Source organism: Musa acuminata, chromosome BXJ3-1, assembly GCF_036884655.1.
Source record: "Musa acuminata AAA Group cultivar baxijiao chromosome BXJ3-1, Cavendish_Baxijiao_AAA, whole genome shotgun sequence".
NCBI classification, from domain to species: domain Eukaryota; kingdom Viridiplantae; phylum Streptophyta; class Magnoliopsida; order Zingiberales; family Musaceae; genus Musa; species Musa acuminata.
In genome coordinates this window covers 4,994,948-5,020,000 of record NC_088349.1, presented here as the reverse complement: position 1 = coordinate 5,020,000, position 25,053 = coordinate 4,994,948, and the positions used below count along the sequence as shown (strand labels likewise).

The 25,053-nt window shown below is 35.0% G+C and overlaps 2 protein-coding genes across 2 annotated transcripts in view; both read left to right on the top strand.

Moving 5' to 3' along the window:
- Window positions 1-11,038, top strand: part of LOC135629504 (cullin-1-like) — a 12,188-nt gene extending 1,150 nt beyond the window's left edge. Inside the window, exons 3-19 of the mRNA XM_065136958.1 lie at window positions 2,271-2,456; window positions 2,585-2,632; window positions 2,717-2,920; window positions 3,002-3,079; window positions 3,332-3,421; window positions 3,510-3,590; window positions 3,686-3,748; window positions 7,425-7,460; window positions 7,554-7,640; window positions 7,708-7,857; window positions 8,014-8,069; window positions 8,155-8,275; window positions 8,347-8,508; window positions 9,543-9,686; window positions 9,773-9,991; window positions 10,110-10,277; window positions 10,607-11,038. Coding sequence (XP_064993030.1) covers window positions 2,271-2,456; window positions 2,585-2,632; window positions 2,717-2,920; window positions 3,002-3,079; window positions 3,332-3,421; window positions 3,510-3,590; window positions 3,686-3,748; window positions 7,425-7,460; window positions 7,554-7,640; window positions 7,708-7,857; window positions 8,014-8,069; window positions 8,155-8,275; window positions 8,347-8,508; window positions 9,543-9,686; window positions 9,773-9,991; window positions 10,110-10,277; window positions 10,607-10,708 — 1,995 coding nt within the window. The 3' untranslated portion in view covers window positions 10,709-11,038. The remainder of the gene's footprint in view (window positions 1-2,270; window positions 2,457-2,584; window positions 2,633-2,716; window positions 2,921-3,001; window positions 3,080-3,331; window positions 3,422-3,509; window positions 3,591-3,685; window positions 3,749-7,424; window positions 7,461-7,553; window positions 7,641-7,707; window positions 7,858-8,013; window positions 8,070-8,154; window positions 8,276-8,346; window positions 8,509-9,542; window positions 9,687-9,772; window positions 9,992-10,109; window positions 10,278-10,606) is intronic.
- A 469-nt stretch (window positions 11,039-11,507) lies between these two features.
- LOC135629667 (probable serine/threonine-protein phosphatase 2A regulatory subunit B'' subunit TON2) lies at window positions 11,508-24,560 on the top strand. Its single transcript, XM_065137392.1, has 12 exons — window positions 11,508-11,835; window positions 13,458-13,549; window positions 13,786-13,848; window positions 14,011-14,109; window positions 15,501-15,659; window positions 16,756-16,827; window positions 16,902-17,034; window positions 17,155-17,219; window positions 18,940-19,015; window positions 20,586-20,687; window positions 22,271-22,463; window positions 24,117-24,560. The coding sequence occupies exons 1-12, from the start codon at window positions 11,682-11,684 to the stop codon at window positions 24,352-24,354; spliced, it is 1,446 nt and encodes a 481-aa protein (XP_064993464.1). The 5' UTR covers window positions 11,508-11,681; the 3' UTR covers window positions 24,355-24,560.
- Window positions 24,561-25,053: the final 493 nt, after the last annotated feature.

The following is a 25,053-nucleotide window of genomic DNA, read 5'->3' as shown; positions in this document are numbered from 1 at the left end:
ATATATATATATATATATATATATATATATATATATATATATATAATATTAAATAGGTATTTTTCTTTGGGAGTTTTGCAGTAGTGATTTTGACTGGTGCCAACTCTTTTCTGATAAATAAAGGGGCTATTTTGAATGTATGATTCAAAAATATTTTGTGTTTGCTCCTCTATTACAAACCCCATGGCTGTCCTTAGAAGTTTTGGGTTTTTTCATGGATGCTCTGCATTGTGAAATTTTGAAAAAAATTGACAAAGTCATGAAGCTTGTTAAGTTGTAAAAAGGCATTTGTCATGTTGGTAAGGGTAACCAACTCTAGAAGGGAATACGTGGTATTGGTATCATATTCATGAAAGCTTGTAAACTTTAGAAGGGTATCTGTGATAGTTGCAATTCTACAAGAGTTCCTATGAAATCACAAAGGCAGTGTGTACAAAATTGTGCTACAAAAAGAACGCTTCATATCATGGGCATCTAGGAAAATTATGTCACCTGTTAAGCAGCTCAGTAGTGAATATAGGATCATTTTTCTTTTTGTAAATCTTAAAATGTCTTCTCCTAAATTGTTTACATCAGGTAAAAACATTTCTTGAATGATCTCTTATTTTTCTAGTCATACTAGATGTGGATAACATTTCAGAATATGTCTTTCAGCACAAGTAAGTTTGTAGCTTGTAAGGTTCTAACTATTTGGATTTGGCTAAATTAGTGAAAGTAATAGAAGAGTGATTTCAGTTTGTATGTATGTAAGGTAACTTCCTATTAGTAGGCCTGTAAATCTTGAATGTGATAGAAGAGTGCTTTCAGTTATTCTTTGACCCAGTTACATCTATCCATACATAAAGGTGGCAGGATGAGAAGCATTTCGAAGATATGGCCAATCAATTTCTTGTTACATAAGATGGGAGTAAGAGGATAAGAGAAGGAATGATGGAGAAGTGTTCATCAACTTTGACCAGTGGAACAAATGTAATTAGAGAATAATCAATCAGGGGAACAAATTAGAGCAACAGAAGAAGACACGTTTTCTAAGTTAGCTGGAAATGTTAGGCAGCATATTCAATTTTGTTAAAATAGCAAACTCCTAGGTTTATAGGCAGATAATTCGGAAAAAAGACATTAAAACAGCAAACTCCTAGGTGTATAGACAGTCACTCTGGAAAAAAGACATTAAAAATAAGTGTTGAATTACAGATCACATTTTGCTATATATAAGATGTATACAAGCCTGTTCGATAGGGTTCTAAGAAAAAATTATAATATGCATTCCTCATATGATTTTGCTACATTGATAATGTAAAATGAATCTTTTATCTCCCTTTGTCTGTGTGGTCATAATTCTGATTACAATCTCAGTACTTACTAGGTTTTCATTACTGTGGTAAAGTAACGAAAGTAAAAGCAAAAGTAGAAGTACTGACTGTAACAATTAAGATAATGATGCCATGCATTGTGGCTCAAAAACATGCATAACAAAAAGGTTTAAAGAACCAACATTTTGTGCCAGTATCTGTTTATTTTGCAATCATGTTGAACTACTCTTATTTCATGTAACTCATCAAACATGCATCCACCTAAGCACTGTCTTGCTCAAAATGATAAATATCCTCATCCTGCCACTCTTTAGTAACAACCATTTGTAACAATAAAAACATTACCTAAGAGAAAACGTGTTACTTGGCATCCACCTAAGCACCGTCAAAACCCTCAAGCAGTTGGCTGGCCGGAAACAACTGCAGAATGCTAAGTATCCAGGTGGTCCTGTGGTGAGACTAACTTATCTGTTCAGGCATGTAGCACTGGCTTGTGGCAACATCTAGGTAGACACAAGGGAAAGAGCAAGATGCAATAATGTCTACTGTGTAGGTAAATTATGTTAGAGTGTGGAATGCCAAATATTTTTGCATTTCTTCTGTAGGACACATAAATTATGAGGAGAATATTTGACCTTTATACTTATGCTCATCCTTTACGTGTTTTCAGTTTTTTTCTAAACCTATAGCAATTAGTATAGAATAGGCTAATAAAAGAAGGGAATAAACATAATTCTATTCTTCATATGTGATACACAAAAGATTATTTCCATAAAGATGGTACTGGATGCAAATAAAGGAACTTATTTATTGATGACGGAGACCATATGAACTTGCATTTTCGTACATATATGACCATTATTTATGTAATTTGACATTTTGTTTGAGAATAGGACTGAAGTTTGATTTCTATTTTCACATCTATTTATAGTTTATTGAGTTGTGTTTTTTGCACAGGTATTGCCATCTTTGAGAGAGAAGCATGATGAATTTATGTTGAGGGAACTAGTCAAAAGATGGTTAAATCATAAAGTTATGGTCAGGTGGCTTTCACGTTTTTTTCATTACCTTGATCGATACTTCATTGCACGAAGGTCGCTTCCTCCGCTGAATGAAGTTGGGCTTACTTGCTTCCGTAACCTGGTACAATCACATACTTCTTTTTCCATGGTGCATCATGTAACTTGCAGTTACACATTCTCTGTGATTCAAACATTTTGCGTGCAGCTTATTTTACTTCAGTTCCTTAGGAAATGCTCTCTTTGTTGTAGGTTTACCAGGAGATTAAAGGCAAGGTTAAAGATGCTGTCATCTCTTTGGTAAGCTGAAAATCTTTTGTTTCAAGTATTAGTTAGATTCAGTTCTATCTGGCTAGGTTTGACTGTAGTTGGTCTTGCGAGCAGATCGAGCAAGAGCGTGAGGGGGAACAAATTGATAGGGCTTTGTTGAAGAATGTCTTGGACATTTTCGTTGAGATTGGATTGGGTAACATGGATTGTTATGAAAATGACTTTGAAGCATATTTCCTTAAAGATACAGCAGCCTATTATTCTAGGAAAGCTTCCATTTGGATTCTAGAGGATTCATGCCCAGATTACATGTTAAAGGTATTTCCTATACAAATATAAATTAAATATTCAGTTTTCTCATTGTTGTGAGTGTTTGATGTTTTATCTGGCTTTGGTTAGGTCGAGGAGTGCTTAAAACGGGAGAAGGATAGGGTTGCTCATTACTTGCATTCTAGCAGTGAACAGAAATTGTTAGAGGTAAATTGTGCTTTGTCATGAATTCCCTTGATTGCTGAAATGGTTAGTGTCCTAAATGTGTGTTTAAAGATATAATATTTTAATATTTTAAAAAGCCTAATATATTGTGGCGTTGATAAAATCCTGATACATTGTAGAATTTATACACCAAGCAAGACACAACATGGGTGTGTGGGTGAATCATGAATATTTCAGCTAGAAACTTTTATTTAGTCGTTAAATATTCGTTGTCATTTTTTCATTTATTTGTAGAAAGTGCAACACGAGTTGCTATTTATATATGCGAGCCAACTTCTGGAAAAGGAACATTCCGGATGCCATGCCTTACTTCGAGATGACAAGGTACATTGATCTCTTTGATGTTGATGAATTAGATTCATTCTGAGAAATTTAAAAAGATTTACTGACCACACATCTAATTAACATTTAGGTGGATGACCTCTCGCGTATGTATAGGCTTTTTTGCAAAATACCTCATGGCCTGGATCCTGTTTCTCAAATATTTAAGCTGGTCAGTCTCTGATATTTGATGTTCTTACTTTATGGAATTTTAAACAAAAAGTTTAAGATGAACCATGTGATCTCTAAATAATCACTTTGGTGCAGCATGTGACCGCTGAAGGTACAGCCTTAGTCAAACAAGCAGAAGATGCTGCTAGTAACAAGAAGGTGGGTGTCTGTTGTCTTCTTTTGTTACTCTTGTTCACTCATAAGCAGACTCTTTGGCTTCATTAAGGTACTAAGTTTAACAATTTGGCTGTGAATCATGACGTTCCAACCACAGTATAATGTGGTATCATAAGATTCATTTGAGAAGATGAAATAGATCCTATGGTTCATAAAATATTGAACATAATCTTAACCAATGATGAGCATCAAAATCCATTAATTCTTACTCAAGGTACTGTGCCCTTAATACCTCTTCAATTGCTAGCATTTCAGTGATTTCAAAGAACATGATGCAACAAGGGTATGATTCAACATTAGTAGCACAGAAGGTGACTTTAGTTACGTGTTTATAAGATAGCCTCCATTCTGCAGCTAGGTCTCAGCGCAGTTCAATGGTTACATGGATCCATCTGTGTCATTGAACTTTGTTGAGGAAGTACCACTGGTTAACTAAGAGCCAACAAATTCCATATTATTGTACCTAATAAGTTTTCGTGAATCTTCCTCTTCTTCTAACTCTCCTAGGACAACTAATTTGAATTGACTTACCATGCTAGGCTACTTTTGATTGTTCAGAATATTAATATTTTTTTCCTCTATTTTTGATAACCACATACCTTGACCTTCGTATTCATGTCCATGATGCTAATTCCTTTTTTGGATATGCTATATCCTAACTATCTAAACATTTTGATTTACAAAATATTGAATCTTTCATGTTCCTTACACCCCTTGATGCGTGGTCATATACGATGTCTATAAAAAATGAATTATGTATTAGCATTTGCAAACCTAGTGTATAGTCCTCTAAGCAAGAGCCTAGGAGTCTTGAGGCTATTTACCACTAAACCTCCAACAAAGGCTTTGACTGACCATTGGTAACACAAAATGTATTGGAGAGTGAACTAAAAACAAGAAGTGGAAACAAGGACTTAAAATCTCAGTTTTGGGGATTCGTATGATATGGTATATCAACCTACATTGTCTGATATCATATGAAAAGATAATAAAAGAAAATTAATACTAATTGCTACTGACCTATATTGTATAGTACCTATCCTTGGTGGGATTGGTAAATAATTGTCAGTATGTTCCAGCAGACCCCAAATAGTTGGTAATTATTTGTCAGACTTTTTATAGATCTCAACAACGATAAGGGATTCATGTAGCCGACCCCAAATAGTTGAGACTTACGGTTTTGTTGTCGTTGTTGTGTATGTTCTAGCATATCGATATTTGAAACCTTGAGTGGAACAACAAAAGGTACAACTCAATAAATTGCTAAATGTATGGGAAAAATATACAAACTTTTTCAACTATTAGTAAAAGGTTGTGAGATGCACTAATAGAAGAGATAGTGGGAACTTTTAGAGTTTAACTATCCTTTAAAGTCAGTGTGGATGGTGCTAGTGTAAGGTAGTTCCTCTAGGACACAACTGACCAAAGTTAAGGTTATGGAAATAGCTTGTTTGCTTGTAGAAGTGTGTATGTTAACTTTCTCCATACCCCTATTGGTAGGTGCTTTGTGTGCATGGCTACCCTCGACCAATTTTGAGGTGGCCTTTCCAGTTGGCAATGCATCCTATGGCATAAGATTTCAAGACTTTCTAGGAATGATTTAATGTGTGCAAGGTTCAAGTTATTACAGAGCCTTTATTTCAGTAATTTTGTTGCAATAATTGAGTCATTTAGAATTATTCATTATCATTGTTGTTACTCTTAATGTCGGTCGTCAATCCGAATTACAAAGGCAACTCACCTGGTCGCATCCTAAATCTTGATGCAAAATAGGAACTATCTGTAACAAGCACCTTGAGGGGGGGGAGAGAGAGAGAGAGAGAGTCGATGATGAAGATTCTTGAAGCTGAATCGGATCCCCATGCGTCCACTTGCAAGAGAAGACCAACGTTGGGTGTGTTTCCGATGTGATCCCTCATATGCCATAGTTGGTTTGATAAACTTCTCGAGCTAGAGTGTAGGGGAACTGAGAGAGAGAAAAGAACCTGGACTTTTGTTGGAGGGTTTTCTATTTACAGTCTGGTATCCCTAACCACCATTGGTTAAGAGAAATATGCCTTGAATTTTTCTTGGTTCAGCGAACATTTTTTTTATTTCGATTGATGCTGACATGACAGATTTGTGCAACTAACTTTGATGTCTTCCACCACATCATCATTGTCTATTTGTCAAGTCTCTTTGGGATGTAGAATTTTGTTCTTATCAATTGTAATATGCAAAAGAAGTACTTAAATATGCTAGAATGTCCTTGTCATCCAAGTTCTTTTGTAGAGTAAGGTTTAAATTCTCAGTTCATTGTTACCGATCTGTGGCTGGATTGGTACAGTATTGGTATGGAGTCATTCTAAGTTTCCAACACTTGCTACGTGTTGGTACTGTTCTATCAGGGAGAAAGAGGGAGAGAAGGGATGAGGAGGTGGAGGCGACGATGATGAGAGGAGACAGATGGCAAGGCGCTGATGATGGTGGTGAAGGTTGTAATTAAAGCATAGGAGAGAGGAAACCAACTTACCATAGCTGGTGATCTCTTGTTGGCTGATAAATACCAACCATACTGGGTGATATGCTTTATTCTTAGAACCTTGGCATGTAATGCTACGGTGGGCTGATTCTTCTTCAGTATCATTAATTTCTAAATATCAATTTTGGTTCTTACTTTCTAAGATTGAAATTGGACAAACTAAATAATTAACATGATATACATGCATAAATAATGTTGTTCACTGATGATATTTTGACTGATGTGACTTCAAATGAAATTAATCTTAAACTTGAGTTTGGAAGACAACCCCTAGAAAGTAGAGATTTCAAATTAAGTAGGACTAAAATTTTATTTATATATAACAATTTCAGTAATATTAAGGAATAACTGAAGATGTAGTAATATTGGATGGATAAAAAGTTCCCATAAATAAAAGTTCTATGTCTTGGATCTATTATTCAACATGATGGTAAGATTGATGACAATATTATCCATAGAATAAAAGCCCCCACCGTTAAAGTGAAGAGGGGTGATGAGGGTTTTGCATAGCTATTGTGTACCCTTTAGATTCTAAAGGAAAACTTTACAAGTAACTGTGAGCAGCAATGTTCTGTGAAGTGAGTGTGTGTTGTTAAAAAGCAATATATACAAAGAGTTTGTGTCCTTGAGATGAAAAAACATGAGGTGAACTGTGGAGTTATGGGAAAAGATTAAAAAGAAATTTCTTTAATTGTGGACAACTAGATGTGCCTCTAATAGAGAATAAAATAAGGGACCAGAAAATATCATAGTTAAATGAGGTAAGAAGAAAACTTACTTGAAACCATAAATAAATGTTTGAATGTTCTTGATCTAATTAAGAATATTATACTTAATGCAAATCTCAGTGGCCGAAAATATCCATGTTGTTGAATATTGTTGTTGTCATTGCCTTAGGATCATAGGAATACTTCAATTTATGTGTGGCAAAACTAATTATGTTAACTTTACAATGATTATATTGTTGTCAAACTCTATGCTCATTGTTGTTTGATCTGACAGTTATAACATTTGGTTTGTTATATCCTTTAGTATTTTTTTTAAAATTTATGTTCTTATTATATCAGCCAATCCTCGTTATATCTGTTTATTTGGATGCACACTATATTGATTTTGCTGTCACTATAAAATATGCAGGCAGAGAAAAGGGATGTAGTTGGCCTGCAAGAACAGGTAGACTGTGGGCATCTTGATATGTACTCCATTCTTCTCTAGTTGTTGGATTGTTTTCTGATAATCATATTTTAACAACCCTTGAATTTCCAGGTTTTTGTTAGAAAAGTTATTGAGCTGCATGACAAGTACTTGGCATACGTGAATGACTGCTTCCTGAATCATTCCCTTTTTCATAAGGTTCGTCGTGTGTCACTGGTAAATTTATATTCTTGTTTTTTGACTAAATCGTGTCTGTCACTTTTAGGCTCTCAAAGAGGCTTTTGAAGTTTTCTGCAACAAGGGTGTTGCAGGCAGTTCAAGTGCTGAGTTGTTGGCCACCTTTTGTGATAATATCCTTAAGAAGGGTGGAAGCGAGAAACTCAGTGATGAAGCAATCGAGGAGACATTGGAGAAGGTAAATACCTTGCTTTGTGTCCATGCTGCTTCCTGTAATTCTCTTTGCCACTTTCTCTATCTCATGTTGCCCCTTCCTTTTCTCCTGTTAAACTTTGGGATGCTATTAAATATAATAAGTCTACAAATCAAAACGTTCTATATGTGCATCATGCAGGTTGTAAAGTTGCTTGCTTATATCAGTGACAAAGATCTCTTTGCCGAGTTCTATAGGTGTCTGACTACCTCATGCTGAGATATATAATCTTTTTGCATTAATATTACCAGTATGTACACTGATTCTGATATCAATTTGCAGAAAGAAGCTTGCTAGGAGGTTACTTTTCGACAAAAGTGCTAATGATGATCATGAGAGAAGTATTTTGACAAAGTTAAAACAACAATGTGGAGGGCAGTTTACCTCAAAGATGGAGGGCATGGTCTGTACCAGCAATTTAATGTGTTGTTTATATTTGAATTAGTGAATTGATGTCTTGGGTTTGTTTTTCAGGTGACTGATCTAACCCTTGCTAGAGAAAACCAAGCTAATTTTGAGGACTATCTCAACAACAACCCTCATGCAAATCCAGGAATGGATCTAACTGTTACTGTTTTGACGACTGGGTTCTGGCCAAGTTACAGAACGTCTGATCTCAACCTTTCTGCTGAGATGGTTAGGCGAATCACTTCCCTTTTTTTTTATCATTTAGATTTTAATTTTCACTGACAGTCTTAATATGAATAGTTGACATTTAATCTTTTCTAGGCTAAAAATTCCAGTTGGTCTATGCTAACTTAAGGATATTGGAAACTCTTATAATGAAGATACTCATATTGTGGGTTATACATGGACGTGGTCTTCACTGAATAAGTGCATATTAGTTACAGTTGGCCTAACTTAAACTGTTTTTTCCTCGTATTATGGTCTCCTATCTTTTTTATATGTTAAAGATACCAGTTATTAATTTGGTACTTGCTACAATCATCCCTTGTTGTGTAAAGAAGTTCCACTAGTTTACTAACATCCATTTTTCAAAAGCAAGGATTGTAAGGATTATTTTATTAGGAAAGCTGTTTCAACTATACTGATCATAATCATTTAGCTTGCACAAATCTTATTTTTAAGCCAAAACAAATAAAGAGCTAGCTGCCAACATATTTATGAGCCCTACCCTAGTCCCAATGCATCTTGATTAGTAGAAAGTAGAAACACTATCACCACATGACCTACCACTGGCTATTTGTGCCTTATTTGTTTGCTGTAATGTTGGCAGGCATCATTCTCTACCAACATGTTCTTTTGTCTTTCTGACTTTTTCATGTATATTTGATATTGGTTGTTGACCATCAAGAAGCTTCTATGACAAAGAATGTTATAGAGAGATTTGTTTTTTTTTTAAATCCAAGCCCTCATCTTTTCTACTCTGTATTTTTTATTGTTGAACCAAAACCAAACCTTCTAGATCAGTCTTTTTCCAACGACTCTCAGCTTTAGGAAACTTACATTGAAGAATGGATAGACTGCTATATGCAACAGAGATAGATTCGAGTGGTTACCATGTGAATAATAACTATTTAAACTTTAAAGGTGGTTATATAATTGATAGAAAGGAAAACTTTAGGTATTTGATATGCATAGGAATTGAGGTATTACCATAATTGTTGTTTAATAACTAAGCAATTGTTAACTCTGAATGCTGCTTTCAGGTTAAATGTGTAGAAGTTTTCAGAGAGTTTTATCAGACAAAAACCAAACATAGAAAGCTTACATGGATATATTCTTTGGGGACATGTAACATCACTGGGAAGTTTGAGTCAAAAACCATTGAGCTTATTGTGACAACTTATCAGGTAGCTGCTGATCTCCTTTATTTATTCATGTAAATTTGGCATGGATGCCAATGCTAACTGCAAGCATTTTTTTGATTTGTGTATAGGCTGCAGCCCTTCTGCTATTTAATGCCTCAGATAGATTGAGTTACTCAGAGATCATGACTCAGCTTAATTTGACCGATGATGACGTAATCAGATTGCTTCACTCCCTCTCTTGTGCCAAGTATAAGATTCTTAACAAAGAGCCAAATACAAAATCCATTTCTTCAAGTGACATCTTTGAGTTTAACTCCAAATTCACTGACAAAATGAGAAGGATCAAGGTCATCATAACCTTTCTTGTGAAAGCAGAGAAAATCTTCCTTTGTTTTGCTACTTAATATGTTGCTTCCATTTTAGCTGCATATTTCTGAAAGTTCAATGGCTTGTGTTAAACTGCAGATACCTCTTCCCCCGGTGGATGAGAAGAAGAAAGTAATTGAAGATGTTGACAAAGACAGAAGATATGCTATTGATGCCTCCATTGTACGTATTATGAAGAGTCGTAAAGTTTTGGGTCATCAACAGTTGGTTTTGGAATGTGTCGAACAACTTGGTCGTATGTTCAAGGTATGCTGATGTCTTCTTCATTTCGGTAAACCATGGCTGAAAATATAAATATTATCTAAATTAGAGAGGTCTAACATCATTCAATTTTGATATCACTTTATGCTTGTACCATATTATAATCCTTTATTCTCTTACCACGGAGGTAATATGTTGAACTGACTCATCTGACTAACTAACTAATTGGTGGATATGCTCCAGTAGTGTATTGTTGTTGTGCAATAGTCTACTGTTAATCCATGCATTTTAACTCATTATAGGTGATTGATTAATTAAAAGTACTGTTTTCTTTTAAATGGTTCTCATTAACTTTTATCATTTGTTGTTTGCAGCCTGACTTCAAAGCAATTAAGAAAAGAATAGAAGATCTGATCACCAGAGACTATTTAGAGCGAGACAAGGACAACCCAAATCTTTTCAGATACTTGGCCTGATTCACCTGATCTCCAGAGGAAACACCCATGCCCTTCACCTTTTCTTTCATGATTAAGACCATGGATGATACAGCTGTGTCAGCCTGTTGGTGAAATCTGTTGCTGTGTTCGCCTGACGTTGATGGCCGGTTTTTGAGACTCGGGGAGGGGCATCTTCCTTGTACATTCATCTTGAAACAAGGTGTAAGTACATCATCAATTTCTGCACCAAAGAGAAGTACTTTGTAGCAAAAAATTCTCTAGTGTTATGTTGCTCATGACATTGGATATTTCATCGTGTGATTTCTGACCTTGGCTTACAATAATTTTATTCTCTTCTTTTGCTTCTAATATCGCATTAATTTGTTCTGGTATCATATGGTATGTGACTCCCAAAATATTGTGTAAATGCCAAGCAAATTAGATGATTGGTTGGTAATTCGGAAGGGCTTTCCGATAGCTCAGGTTTCAATCCTCGGTGAAGCACTTAACGCCTTCTCTTATAGGTGTTAGAAAACACCGAATCCCTAAAAGTTCGAAATTGAGGTGTCAACTAAATAATGAGACCATTAAAGCTGAATGTATAATGTGATTTTAGGATTGTTATGCTCGTAGTCACGTTGCATCGCAAATATATATTATCATTATTTAAACGTTTTATTATGTGTCTTAGATCGTGATTCCACTCCCATGCCTTTCCAACTCGGGTACGAATCGAGTCCCACCATATGCAATTAATTTTGCTGTTTCAAACACCGAAGTAAGTTACTCCTCTATATATATATATATATATATATATATATATAAAGTCGTTGAAATGACAAAGAGAGCCTCTTGGCGATCTCTCTTTACCCAAGGCCGAGGCTGCTTTGAACCAGTCGAGAAAGGAACCAGTGGTAGCGTTTGATCTGTCTATGCGCTTTGGGTTCAACGATTAGGCCAGGCGCGTCCTCCCCGGAGCTGCCTGATCGGAGCGGTGGTGACGGCGTAGACAATGTACAGCGGTTCCAGCGACGGCGAAGGCAGCGGCGGCCACGAGGCCGCGGCGGCGCCCAAGAAGATCCCGTCCGCATCTTCCATGCCCTGGGTCCGTAATCTGCGCCAGTTCGTCGGATCCGGTGCCGGCCTTGGCTCGGAAGCTCTCATGGGTCTGTTCCCTTCCTTGAATCTTGTCCTTATTCCCCATTACCATCATTCTTTCTTCTCGTTTTTCCCTTTGAGAGTTTCTGCTTGCTTGGGTTCTTTTGTGCTAGAAATATTTCTTGAAATTTTCGTAAACAATCGAGTTATGGGAGTGCTTCTTGGTCTCCTTCACTTCCAAACTGGAGAAATTTTTATGAAGATTCATGTCGGTCATCCGTTCAGAACACAAACGAGTATTTGGTGCAAACTGGGGTTGCAATTTTAAGTTAATTTATATTTTGGATTTAGCCCTAAGGACTTGAAATTGAAATCAGAAACCTGATTGGATCAATTTTATTTTAGGATTAGGATATATGTGATCCTTAAGAATGTTATGGAAAATATATGAATTTTATTGTCCTGCGGATTCTGAAATACTGCAAATGAAAATTCAAGTGGCTAAATCTCTAGACAACATGAATTGCAAATTTACAACACTTGCAGCTGGTGATGAATAGATGCTGACGAACTTAACGCAATTCAATGAGTATTTTCAAGTCTCAAATAGACATTTTTCTCATTCTTACTTCTCTTTGGGTCAACTATGAAGTTGCACTAGTATGCCATGAGAGTATTTCAGAACACAGTCTAGAAATAGAGGGGTTTTCTTTATATATGATTCCTTGTATCTTCTATTTGTGTTAATTTATTTGTCATAAAGTTTTTCCTGTCACCTATATTCCAAAGCACGATTATCTTGCTTTGTCACTAAATTAGTAGGCCATGAGAGTTTTGAAGGTTTCAGCCAGTTTAGCTAGTAAATATTTTGACAGTTTATCACTTATTCTTTACAAAAAAGAAAAAGAAAAAAAAGAGAGTATGTCTAGAACACAGGATAGAAATAGATGGTTTTCTTTATAAATGACTCCTTGTATCTCCTATCTGTGTTAATCTATTTGTTATAAAATTTTTCCCATCACCTTTATTCCAAAGCAGGATTATCATGCTTTGTTACTAAATTTGTATAATTTAGGATATCTGGAGACCTCTATGATATCTGACCAGGATAATATTTACATAATGTCATTATATCAGAGGAATTTCCACCAATTAACTTAGTTATTCTAATTAACACGCTGCTGAAATTTGTTTATGGAAGGATTTAGGCTATTGGATAATTCCTTTATGTCCAGTTTGATAACTTTAAATTACTAGGCTAGAAAAACTTAGCATACAAACAATAAAATTTCTTGCTGTCATTCCATGAAACCTGATTATCTTGCATAATTGGATGAACCTTAAGTTAGGATATACAGATATTATTCAAACAATTGATAAGAGTTTCATAGTTCCTAATTTGGTAGTGGCCTTTGGAACAGCACATACTAAGTTTCTTACAAGGATGTGAAAAATCTATATAATCTGTGTTCCTTGTTTGTATTTTGAACCTCAAAAGCCACTGTCTCTTGAACACCAGACTTTTGAAGCTCAAGCCAACTACATGCTTACATGTTTTGCTTGTTCCAATGCTTTATGATCTTGGTACAAAAATAATTTTAATGGATTTACCAGAAGCTTTTAATCAATACCTCTATATGGAGCATATCAATTAAACAATTTGCCTCAAGAAACATTTTAATTTTTTCAGAGCTTGAAACGAAAAGGATTTTGCTCGAGATTTTCAAAGAACGGCAACAGAAAAATGCACAAGCAGGATTGATCCCTAGCTTCTACAAAAAGGCAAGTTAGTTGATTAGTTTTAGGATATCCCCTCTGCCCTTTTATCAATATATTTAAAAGCATATAGAAAAAAATATTACATATGGGTTTGTTGATGGTTGTTTTGTTATGATGACATTCAGATCTGCCTCTTTTGCTCGAAAATTGATCCAAATTACCACTATTTTCAAAGTAATTGGTTTTTTGCCATGCAATCTTTCAATTCTGTTTCCATAATATATTTCTTTGTGAAGCAGAAGCCTGAAGAAGGATCAATCAGTCATAGGGTTCAAAGGTTGGCAAAGTACCGATTCTTAAAGGTATTTGGTCACACAGACAATTGTTTTGGTTGGTAAAACTTGATTATTATTATTTTTGTCATGTTGTGTTTTGAGAGATGCTAATAATGCATTAGGCTGAAAACATTATTGGTGTCTTTGGCTGCTGTGTAACTGTTTTTGTGCTCATCCTTCATCATGCAGAAGCAGTCAGAACTTTTACTGAATGCTGATGACCTTGACGCCATGTGGGTTTGCCTAAGGGAAAATTGTGTTATTGATGATGCTACTGGAGCTGAAAAGGTACACATGTATTTTCAAAAATTCATGAGGACATGCACTATATTCATAACTTTTCATGATTAGACATAATTGGGCATCTGATATATATCCATGCTCAATCACCTCGATCCTGTCTCCATTATGAGGTGAATTCTAACTTTTGATACTCCTTTTTTCTTATATAATTTATCACATTGGCAAAAGACTTGACAATTTTGGTAAAGTTGAGAAACCTATTCCATGCAACTATGCAAGGATTGCAATCTTGTACTAGACCTCTACTGATCCCAGGCTGAAATGGTATGAATAGATTCTTCAAAATTTGAAAATACCCATGTGTCGATTGTCAGTACATATGAATAGATTCTTCAAAATTTGGTTGAAAAATCAGCTGTAAATTAGAAAAAAAACTTATTTCAGGGTTCTTTCATCTACTTTCTTGGACTATACAATCAAAATAAATAAAAATAAAAGAAAATCTAAGCTATAAAACAACAAATATGAAACTGAATTGCTTAGTGGCTAAGGATTGAAGGCAAAAATTCTTAGCTCTATGGATCCATCGAAGAACTTGGTCGCTGGTTTCCACTCTGTCCATCAAATAAGGTTGCTTCCTTGGATTGATGCACCCCTTTACCCATGAGAAAAGAACGGAGAGGTTGGATTAGGTGTGGAAACTCTAAGATATGGGCAAAATAAGATAGTTTTCTAACCTCAGCATCCCTCTGCTTCTAGTACCAAATGAATGATGAGAGTCCATAGCCGGTGGATCAATGTCCTTGATCATTGAATTTGTATCACGTCTCGTAGACCCAATGCCTCCAATGATAGATTATACTCATAAATGGTGTGCCATTGATGCATCAATAACATGCAGTAGGAACCTCCTTAGGGCAAAGTATGATTGTGGCATGTAGGCCTGTGGAGGCTAGAGCATATTGGAGTTGTATCTATTGTCATTAAACCATTACTCTATGGTGTAAGATCGATCTGGCTGAAAAAATGACTTCAGATGGATCAAGCAAAGATCCGAATGGTTAGATCCCTGAAGATCTTGATTTGAATGGCTCTAGGCTTGATCCACGCTTTATCCGGATGGATGTAGTCAAGATCCTCAACAATCAAAGCTAGATCCATTTGGATCAAGTCAAGATCCGAATAGATCAAAGGTGGATCCATGAAGATCAAGCCTAGTTACGATAATAAGTACTAACGGAATGCTAATTGAGTATTACATATATAATATCTTTAGCTTTTACTACAATTTACATGCTATTTTAGTATTTCAAATGGATATGTGTCTTTAGATTTCTGATTTATATACCTGAATACATGAGTTAGCCTTGTTTGTTATAATTTGATATATGTAAAAATTCTGGTAATACATATTGGTTTCTTATCCCCTTCTACAGATGAACTATGAAGATTTCTGTCACATCGCCTCTCTTTGCACAGAGCAAATTGGTCCAAAATGTCGACGATTTTTTAGCCCTTCTAATTTCATGAAGTTTGAAAAGGATGAATCTGGAAGAATAGCTATCCTGCCTTTCTATCTTTATGTGATGCGGACGGTATCTTTGGTTGCTTTACCATTGAATTTTTTATCTTAACAAATTATATTGCATGGAAAATTCCAACGTTGTTGCTGGTTGTAATCATTTTCTGCCAAATATACTTTCCCTATTAACTAATAGATTTATTTTTAATGAAAAAACTATTCTTGCCATTTCTTCGTTAACTATGTCCTTTTTTGTAATGTAGCACTTAATATTGTCAGCTTGAACTATGAACATCACCAACTAGGTGACTGCATTCTAGTGTGTCATAGATCATACTAATGATGTACAGTTTATCTGAATGCCCAATTTTTTATTGTAAATGCAGCATTGGCAGTTGTGAGGGCATGTAATTGTAAAATCAGTACCAGGGGCTTTATTTTGATTCTTATTATAATTTTGGATCCAATTCATTAGCTCATGTTCTTTCATTTTTCACTGTCAAAATGAATAATGATGGCATGCTTAATTGGTTAACTTAAATAACTTGATTGCAACAGTCAGGGAGCTAGTATTAGAAGGATTATGCTGAATGTTACAACTTAACATTCTCGATAAAAAGTTTGCCACATCTCCTTCTCTGCCACTTGTATAATACACAACTTTAGTAATGATTTGATTATATTTTTATCCAAAGAAAAAGATTTTGGAGTTGTGTATCTTTCTGAAGTTGATTAACTGCTAAAGAAAAGTCACTGTCATTGCCAAAAATTTTAATGGTCAATACTTGATGATCTTCTTCTGTTTAACAGCTCATGAAACATGGATAATCTCGATAAGAAAATACTATTGTATGTAGGACAGTAGGAGTCTCATAAGTCATAAGTACTGGAACTTAATGATTTTACTAACAGGTTGCTAATGAAGAACTTGTACATATAGTCATAAACTATCCTGAGAAAGGTTGGATTGAAAAGAAATATTGGAACAGAGTAGTTCAACAGTTGAAAGGCGCCTCTTTGGTTACTGTTCAATTCTTAAGATACATCTCTGATCAATTGTTGGAGATTCTAATATGGTCATTGTCCAATTCTCATTCATATTCTTGAAATAATTTTAGATATTCTCACTGGATATGTGAAGTGTCTGGTTCATCTTTGTTATGCATCAGGTTTCACTTACACAGGCAAGAATCGATATGAGTGAGCTTGATGAGGACTCCGATGGTTTCCTTCAACCTCATGTAAGAATGCATTTATTTTGGTGTATTGATATTTGCAATAGAAGTAGATGCTTGTGACACCATTGTAACTGCAGGAAATGGAGGCCTATATAAGAGGCCTTATTCCTAATCTGGCACAGCTCCGTGACATGCCTGCAGCCTTTGTTCAGATGTATTGTCGAATAGCTGTACGCAAGTTCTTCTTCTTTTGTGATCCTCATAGGCGAGGTTTTCTACTTAACTCTTCCTGTATACTGAAAGATTGATTGAAAATTGCCATAGGAGGAATCGCCAAGTTTTACAGACCCAGGATAACATTAATTTTTTTTTTTTTTTGAATAATCATAGGAAAGGCTGACATAAAGAAGGTTTTGCTGAGCAACTGTCTACAGGAGCTCATGGAGCTGCACCAGGTAGCTATTTTAATGCAAGATCCCCCTTCCCTTATGTTAAAAAAATATTCAATTAACAGTAAGAAACATGTTACAGAAACAACCCTTCTATATTTAGAGGGAAGACTTCGTACTTTAATCCTCTCCAGACTTCGTATTGGTGGAAGCCTTGTGCATTGGATATGTCTTTTTTTAATGATAACAAATATATAACATAGACCATTGAATGTTTTCTGGTGAGAGCTTAGTAACATGGTGTGTGTGTGTGTATATACACATATACATACATACATACATGCATACACACACACACACACACACACACACACACACACACACACACACATATATATATATATATATATACATATAGAGAGAGAGAGAGAGAGAGAGAGAGAGAGAGAGATTTAAATTTCACATTTTCCTTTCTGTCAAACAAAAAACACTACCTCACACAATTTTGATAAAAAGAAGCAAGTTATATTTGTTACTGTTTCTTATCGAAGTTTGGTGGACATTTAAAATTAGATGATTGATGAGTTTTTACTTTTTCAGTAAATTACTAAGGCAAAAAGTTTTCGAGGATTACCATATTATGGATTGCTAACTACCATATGCCACTACTTTTATCTTGATTTTTGCATGTTTACTTTGTTTAAGTAAGACTAGTGGCTTCTTCTTCCAATTCTTCTCAGTTTTTGGGGTGAAGAGCTTTTGTTGGTTTGCAATCTTGTTCTTGGAATCTTGGAATTTTGGTGTTGTAAAATGGACTCTCTTTACCTTATTGTTTCCCTCTACAGATGAATGTTACTATTGGTAAAATAGAAGATAAGTAGTAAAGCTAAGAGACTGATGAAAACAATTCTTTATATCACTGCAAAGTCAACAAAATATTAACACATCGTGCATGATTTTGCTCCAAAATATTACGACAATTGTCGCACTAGGTGTTTGTTACTGGTATCTTTTGCCGCTGAAGCATGTTATTTATAAACAAAAGCCAAAGAATGGCCTAGTTCCAGTGAGTATTTAGTTAGTAGAAGATTCAAAGATGAAAATAAGAGCTTAAGGCGAAAAGATAAATCTTAGGGCTTATGGGGTATCTTGTATGTGATTATTGAGAACTTAGGTATCTCTTCTAGATTCCTGTTAACCCTCTACTGAATTGACTGGATCAATTCAAACCGGGTCGAATTTTTTTACGAGAATCATCTGAGTTTGTCAAATATGATTGATTTGGCACCTGGATTGGCAGAATTTGGCTTAAATAAACTAATTTGGAGTGACAGACTCTAGCAAATGCCGCTAATTTTCTGGTTGGAATGGTGACTGAAACAGTCTTGTGCCAAGAATTTGACTTAGTTATGGTTCTATCAGAAAGCAATGCAGAGAACCAATAGATTGTTCATCAAAACAGGGATTAAATTGCCGTCATGTGCATTGCAGTAGAAATATCTGCAAGGTCTAACAATCCAAAACCTATGTGCATAACCAAGATATCAAAACTTTACCATCTTACCAGTTGTCATACTAGAAAGATTTTTTTAACCTTTTCCTAATTCAAATAAAACATATCCCTTAGAAGAATATTTACCTATAACAGTTTCTGTAATTGTTACTTTTTTCCTCAAATGTATGAATAGTAAGGTTCTGCAGCTCTATATTGTGGTACAGGAAAATTTAGATGCATCAGACCCTACTTCTGGTTCTCTATTTGATATACGTTTTGACTGTTCTTTAGGAAAGTGAAGAAGAAGTTACTGATACTGAACAGGCAGAGAATTGGTTCTCTTTAACTTCTGCACAGCGTATATGTGGTATGTCGTGTATTTATGATTATCTTAATGTCTTTCTGCTTTTATTGTTGGCTGCATATTCTGTTCCCTTCATGGACACTAAAGTAGAGCTAGCCAGGTGCTATTAGATATCTCATATCAAGTTTGATAATGAATTTTATACATTCTGAAGTACACATCATTTTATGTAATGGTATTTACTCTTAGAACCTGCTTTATCACATGTTAGGAAATCCTAATCCTTTAGTCCTTAAGCATAAGTTAACCATTATTCTCATATATACGGCATACTCCATTTTACCTTTTAAAAATTCAGAATCAGACAGTGTGACATTAAGATAGGTGTGCGCCAACCATAGGGTGAGAAGAAAGCTCAGTTGGCTATAAACTAGTAGATTTGCTTTTTGACTGTTCAATATGCCTCTTCACCATTCCATTGTTATGCTTATAAGGTCAGGTTTGGATCCTTTATTTATGTATGTTATGATGATTAGCTAGCATCCAAGTAGCTGTCAAAATTCTATCATGAATTTACTACTGGTATCATATATAACAGTAATTTTGTGGAAAACAGATTAATCTAGGAGAGACAATTTTTAATTATCATGGTCGTTTGTGTTCATGTATCTTGTGAATTGATGTGGTAAAAGCAATATGTAGTGGATGTGAACCAATCAACACAGAATAGTTCAACTTTTTATTCTTTCTCTTTATGTGGGATTTTTCACAAGCATCTGAAAGATTCTCAAAGAAATTATAGTCCAGTGATGAAACTGAAACATTTGTCAAATAGGCCAAAATGACAGTGTTGCAACATTATCTGGGGCCTCCTTCTAAACTTCAATGCTGACCCTTGTATGTCCAACCTGAGCATTAGTTTAGCAACATGACACAGTTGAGCATTGCTGACCGTGGATTCAGGTTGTTCAACATGAGAAATTTCTAGATGAACACAGTTGTTCATTTGCATTTGTGTGGAATAATAAATGAGAGCTGTAAAAAATTAATGTGTAGCATTAACCATTGGTGTTGAACAATCACCAGACAGTTATCAATGAACTTTTGTTGTTTTTGTTCTTTCTGCCAAGAAATAGTAAAGAAGGTAATGAAGCTCAATTACAAAAAATTTAATGTAGATCAGTAGAGGAATATTGGGCCATTGACCAACTTAATCATGGTAAGTACTGTAGAATTTCAGCATAATCTGGAAATATCTATTGAAAATATTGCAGAGTTTCCATCTGAATCTGAGTTTCTGAGCAATAGACAATGATTCAGATGTGATGGCTTTCATTGTATGAGAACATTGGTGTCGCAAACTTTATAGATTATGACAATCTATAAGCTTCATAGATTATCAGTAATGTCCCAGTTAACTTTATAACCTGCTTATGTTGATAGCAGTGATCCTCCCTAATTTGTCTTCTGATACTAGCAATTGAAGGATATTGCAACTACATGGAATAATGGCTTTCTAGGGTAACTTGCATTTACAAATTAGGATATTTTTTGTGTTTTTCTGGATATCAAGGGGTATGAACTGAGGTATATTTCCTTTTAGATGTTTTCTTATTGTGTTATTATTGCACAGATATGTTTCTTGCTCTAGATAAAGACAAGAATGGAACATTAAGCAAGCAAGAGCTCAAAGAATATGCAGATGGGACACTGACTGAAATCTTTATTGAGAGAGGTTAGTTTCTAGCACTCCATGCGTAGTAAGCTCATTTTTCAGTCTATGATCTTTTAAAATATTGTAAAGAAGCAAGATATGCAATTTCGAATAATACCGCTCGGTACGGGCGGTATGTACCAGTCCGTCAGCTTACTGGTACATGGACCGTCCGTTACCGGACGGAACGAAATATATATATATATATATATATATATATATATATATATATATATATTATAAAAGGCGACGTCGCGTCACCGAGGCGATGCGATGTCGCCTCATATATATATATATATACATATATACACATATATACCTTGAATAGAAGTACTTTGTTGTGAGCTTGTACTTCATATACGACTTCTATTTTGACAAGTTGTAGGGCATATGCAAAGAATTTTTGAAGTTATGCAAAGAAATGCTGTTAAATCTTTGATACTTTTGTTATTCATTCATATTTCATTCACCAATGAATTGGAAATATACGCACCATCTACTAATGCAATCCACACTCATTATCAAAATTCTTTATCTCTCAATTTCGTTAAAGGGTTGCACCATCAACGTACCTTCTATAGCAAAAAACAGGTTCACTTTAGATACTCTTTTATGGAGAATTTTATTTGGTAGCATTAATATAAAATTATTTGTGAAATGCAAGGCTCTTGAAACAATCATGCACAAATATCTTAACGAGGGTCTAAAATTTATTCAACTCCTTTATGGTAATGGGTATTGACAAGGATATGCAAGCCGTCCAAGTACTCCATGAGAAAAATTCGCAGGAGCTTGTTGAGAGCAATAGTTCTCTATAGATTTGAATATTGTCAAATTTTTTGAGTGTCATATATGATAGCCTACAATTAGTTTTAATTTTGTCTTTGTTATTCCATTATTTCTTTCAGTTATCAGGATATTATTCTAAACCTAATTATGGATTTCACTACTGAAGTAAGAATTCCTTTTGTCGAAAGAGGAAGTTCAAGGCTGCAATGAACAATAAGAATTACATTGATAGAAGAATTAGGACTGTGTGCACACAGTTTTCAAACTGATTTTCTGATTTATACATCTTTTACGTCATGCTGCATGCTATGACTCATTTGGGAAGCTTAAACCTTCCTAAACTAGTAAGAATTTAATAAGATTTTATGCCTTTTTGTTTTTGTGTCAACAAAATTCTTTTTCTCACATTTAGTTCAAATTCCAGAATTGCTAGCATTCCAGAATTGCTGCTTGGTATTGACCATTAACTATTAAACATATCTACTCTTTGTATGTGCTGCTTTACCTTTCTACAATTCTAGCACCACAGGAACAATCTTCTTAATGCAAGCTTACAAGAAAAGAGAGTTCAAAATTTTCTTTTTATTTTTTTGGCTTCCTGTTCCTTTCCTTTCTTGGTGTGTGACATGGATTTGACAAGCATTCTTTTGTTAAGTTGCTAATCTGGCATTGTACCAATCCATATACAACTTTCCATGATTCTCCAGACGAATAGTTCTTTGCTGCTGCTCCTAAATAAATATGTGGTTATATTTTCTTTCTTGTTATTATTGAACACATGTCAGTCTTGTTATTGTTCTTCTCTATGTTTTCAGTTTTTGATGAGCATGTACGTCGAAGTAAAACTGGTGGGGGTAATTCTCGTGAGATGGACTTCGAAAGCTTTCTGGATTTTGTTCTGGCCCTGGAAAACAAAGACACACCCGAAGGATTGACGTACTTGTTCAGGTGTCTTGATCTCCAGGGACGGGGCTATCTGACAACAGCTGATGTTCATACCCTCTTCAGGTGCTTTTCTTTGATTATGTCTATTGTTACATTGCTTTTTAATCCTTAGTGTGATCTCATATGATCCTGTTCATGTACTACATGTTCATACATTTACTATTTCTTATATATATGTATGTTCATGTTGATCCACATGCATGTACTTCGACTGCTGACATTATTAGCTGTAAGTTTAGTATGTTTATTGTATTACACTGATTTATTTTTCTTTTGTTTTTTTCCTGATATGGAGTTTCTCCTACTACTATTAAAATAGTACTGCACCTTTGTAAATATGTAGTTTTATAGCCCCCATTCTTTGCAAGCGGCTTTTATTAAGGGATGTGGTTTGTTACATTGCATAATTCCTATTAGCTATGCCATTTTCTGGAGCGAATTATGATATTATTGAAACGCTTATGATCTTGCTAGTGACTGTTTATACTCCTAAGATCTTTACATTAAATGGAGGCAATATTGGTGACTAGAGAATCTTTTCCTGGATAAGCAACAGTTTGGTATTTCATTATGTTTTGGTGCAGCCATGCAAATATGAACATGGGGTAGTGTCCTCGTAATTCTGTCCTCAAACTTTGATTTGATGGAAAGAAGTACCTTCTAAGTAGTACTTTCACATTCACTTGGAGATTTGCTTTAATTATTATCATGGTAAAGTTAATCAGCCAAAAGCATTTCCTTAACAACAGAAGTAACTATTTCAAATGAATATATATCAGTTTTGCATTGGAAATAAACAACTAAATGAGATTCTGAATAGGCCTTGGCTTTTCTTTGCTTCCAGAAATACTAAGTGAACCTTGAAGTTTCAAGATGTAAATAGATAAGTTATTGGCAGATTTGAGAAAGGTGGTTCTCTTATCAATTTTGTGCTGTCTAGCGCAAACAGGAGTTTAACCACACATAGGCTTAGCAAGCTGTAGAAGTTTGGAAGCTCCAAGGATTAATGTGGGTAGGATATTATCTCTATGAAGTATGAATCTATTCTCATATTCAAGTTGAACTCTATATATTTGTAGAAATGTGTATTTATCACATATTTGTATTCATATCTGAAGACATACATACATAGGTTGAATTTTATCTATATTGAAATACTCAAATAATCAAAGATACCTCAAACTTAAAGTGTTGAATTTTCTTTTATTAATCAAAGAAAAGTTGTTAATTGATTGAGTTTTCTATGTATGTTATTTTAATCATTCTTTCATTTTTTCATAATTGCTATAAATAAAAATTTTAAATTGTAGGTTGAAATTGGTTTTTATATATGTTTTTATGTTATCTGCAATTCATGTAATATTTGCATCGTCATCCTACTAAATATGATTTAAGCTCATATCTGTTATATATATGTTTGTATTCATGTCTGCTTGGACAAATATGGTTAGAGAATTTAGTATCTGTTTGATATCTGTATCTGTATACATGTCCCCCGAGTCGAAGTGATTATAGATATGACAAATCCATAATTGAATCTATATGTTGCATAGATGGCATCTGTGTTTAGGCACTGAAAGCAGGCCTTGAAATATCGACAGAAGGCCATATACTGTTCTAGTGTCTAGGCACTGAAAGCAGTAACTCTAGTGTTTCCTCTTCCTGTTTTGCATTGCTAGCCTTGAAATCTTCCTTACGTTATGTTCCTTTTGCCAGAGATGTGCACCAGAAGTGGATCGAGGGTGGGAACTATGAGCTCTGTATTGAAGATGTAAGAGATGAAATCTGGGACATGGTCAAACCCGTGGACCCTCTTAGGGTCACACTTGCTGATCTTCTTGCCTGCAAGCAAGGTGGCACGGTCGCGAGCATGCTCATAGATGTGCGTGGGTTCTGGGCGCACGACAACAGGGAGAATCTATTGCAGGAAGAGGAAGAACCAGAGGAAGAGTGATTTGCTCGCCACATATCTGGTCTAGCCATCTGAACTGAACCAGCTTGTAACATCTGAATTTAATGAATAGCCAATCATCAATCATACTCTCCTTTCAAAACTCCTCTTTTTGGTATGGGATTCTGACTTAATGTACCTCTGGGAGAATTTGAGCTAATGAGCCTGCATAACATCTCAATTATACTCTCTTTTCCAAAGACTCTCAATGCTGAAACTGTGTGGGGTTAAATATGTTCTCTTGTTTCTCTTTTTACTTTTGGCTACAAAAACAAGGTTGATTTGTGTTACCTGTCTGCTACTTGTTTGTCTAAGAAATGGTATGATGAGGTATATGAGCATTGACAGAATACATGTTTGAACCAAAAGTTCTGATAGTTTCATGGTGTAATGTTCTGATGCTAATCCAAAATAAACATATTTGAGAAGATGTAAATAGATAGATAGATAGATAGATAGATAGATAGGTAGGGAGGATATATATATATATATATATATATATATATATATATATATAGAGAGAGAGAGAGAGAGAGAGAGAGAGAGAGAGAGAGAGAGAGAGAGAGGAAACGTTGACTGATATCCTTTAATGCAGCACATGCTACACCGACACGAACAAAAAAGCATCATGAAGAGCATCGATCCATAAAACCTTGTGCATGTTCTTGATGGTTCGAGGTTAAAATAGAGACCAAATAAGCG

What these genes read in the sequence shown, in the direction of transcription:
- LOC135629667 (XM_065137392.1), top strand. Translation starts at nt 11,682, where the DNA reads ATGTACAGCGGTTCCAGCGACGGCGAAGGCAGCGGCGGCCACGAGGCC. An exon ending in TTGTGATCCTCATAGGCGAG is followed by an intron (nt 17,035 to 17,154) that starts GTTTTCTACTTA and finishes GAATAATCATAG; the next exon opens with GAAAGGCTGACATAAAGAAG. An exon ending in TTCTGCACAGCGTATATGTG is followed by an intron (nt 19,016 to 20,585) that starts GTATGTCGTGTA and finishes ATTATTGCACAG; the next exon opens with ATATGTTTCTTGCTCTAGAT.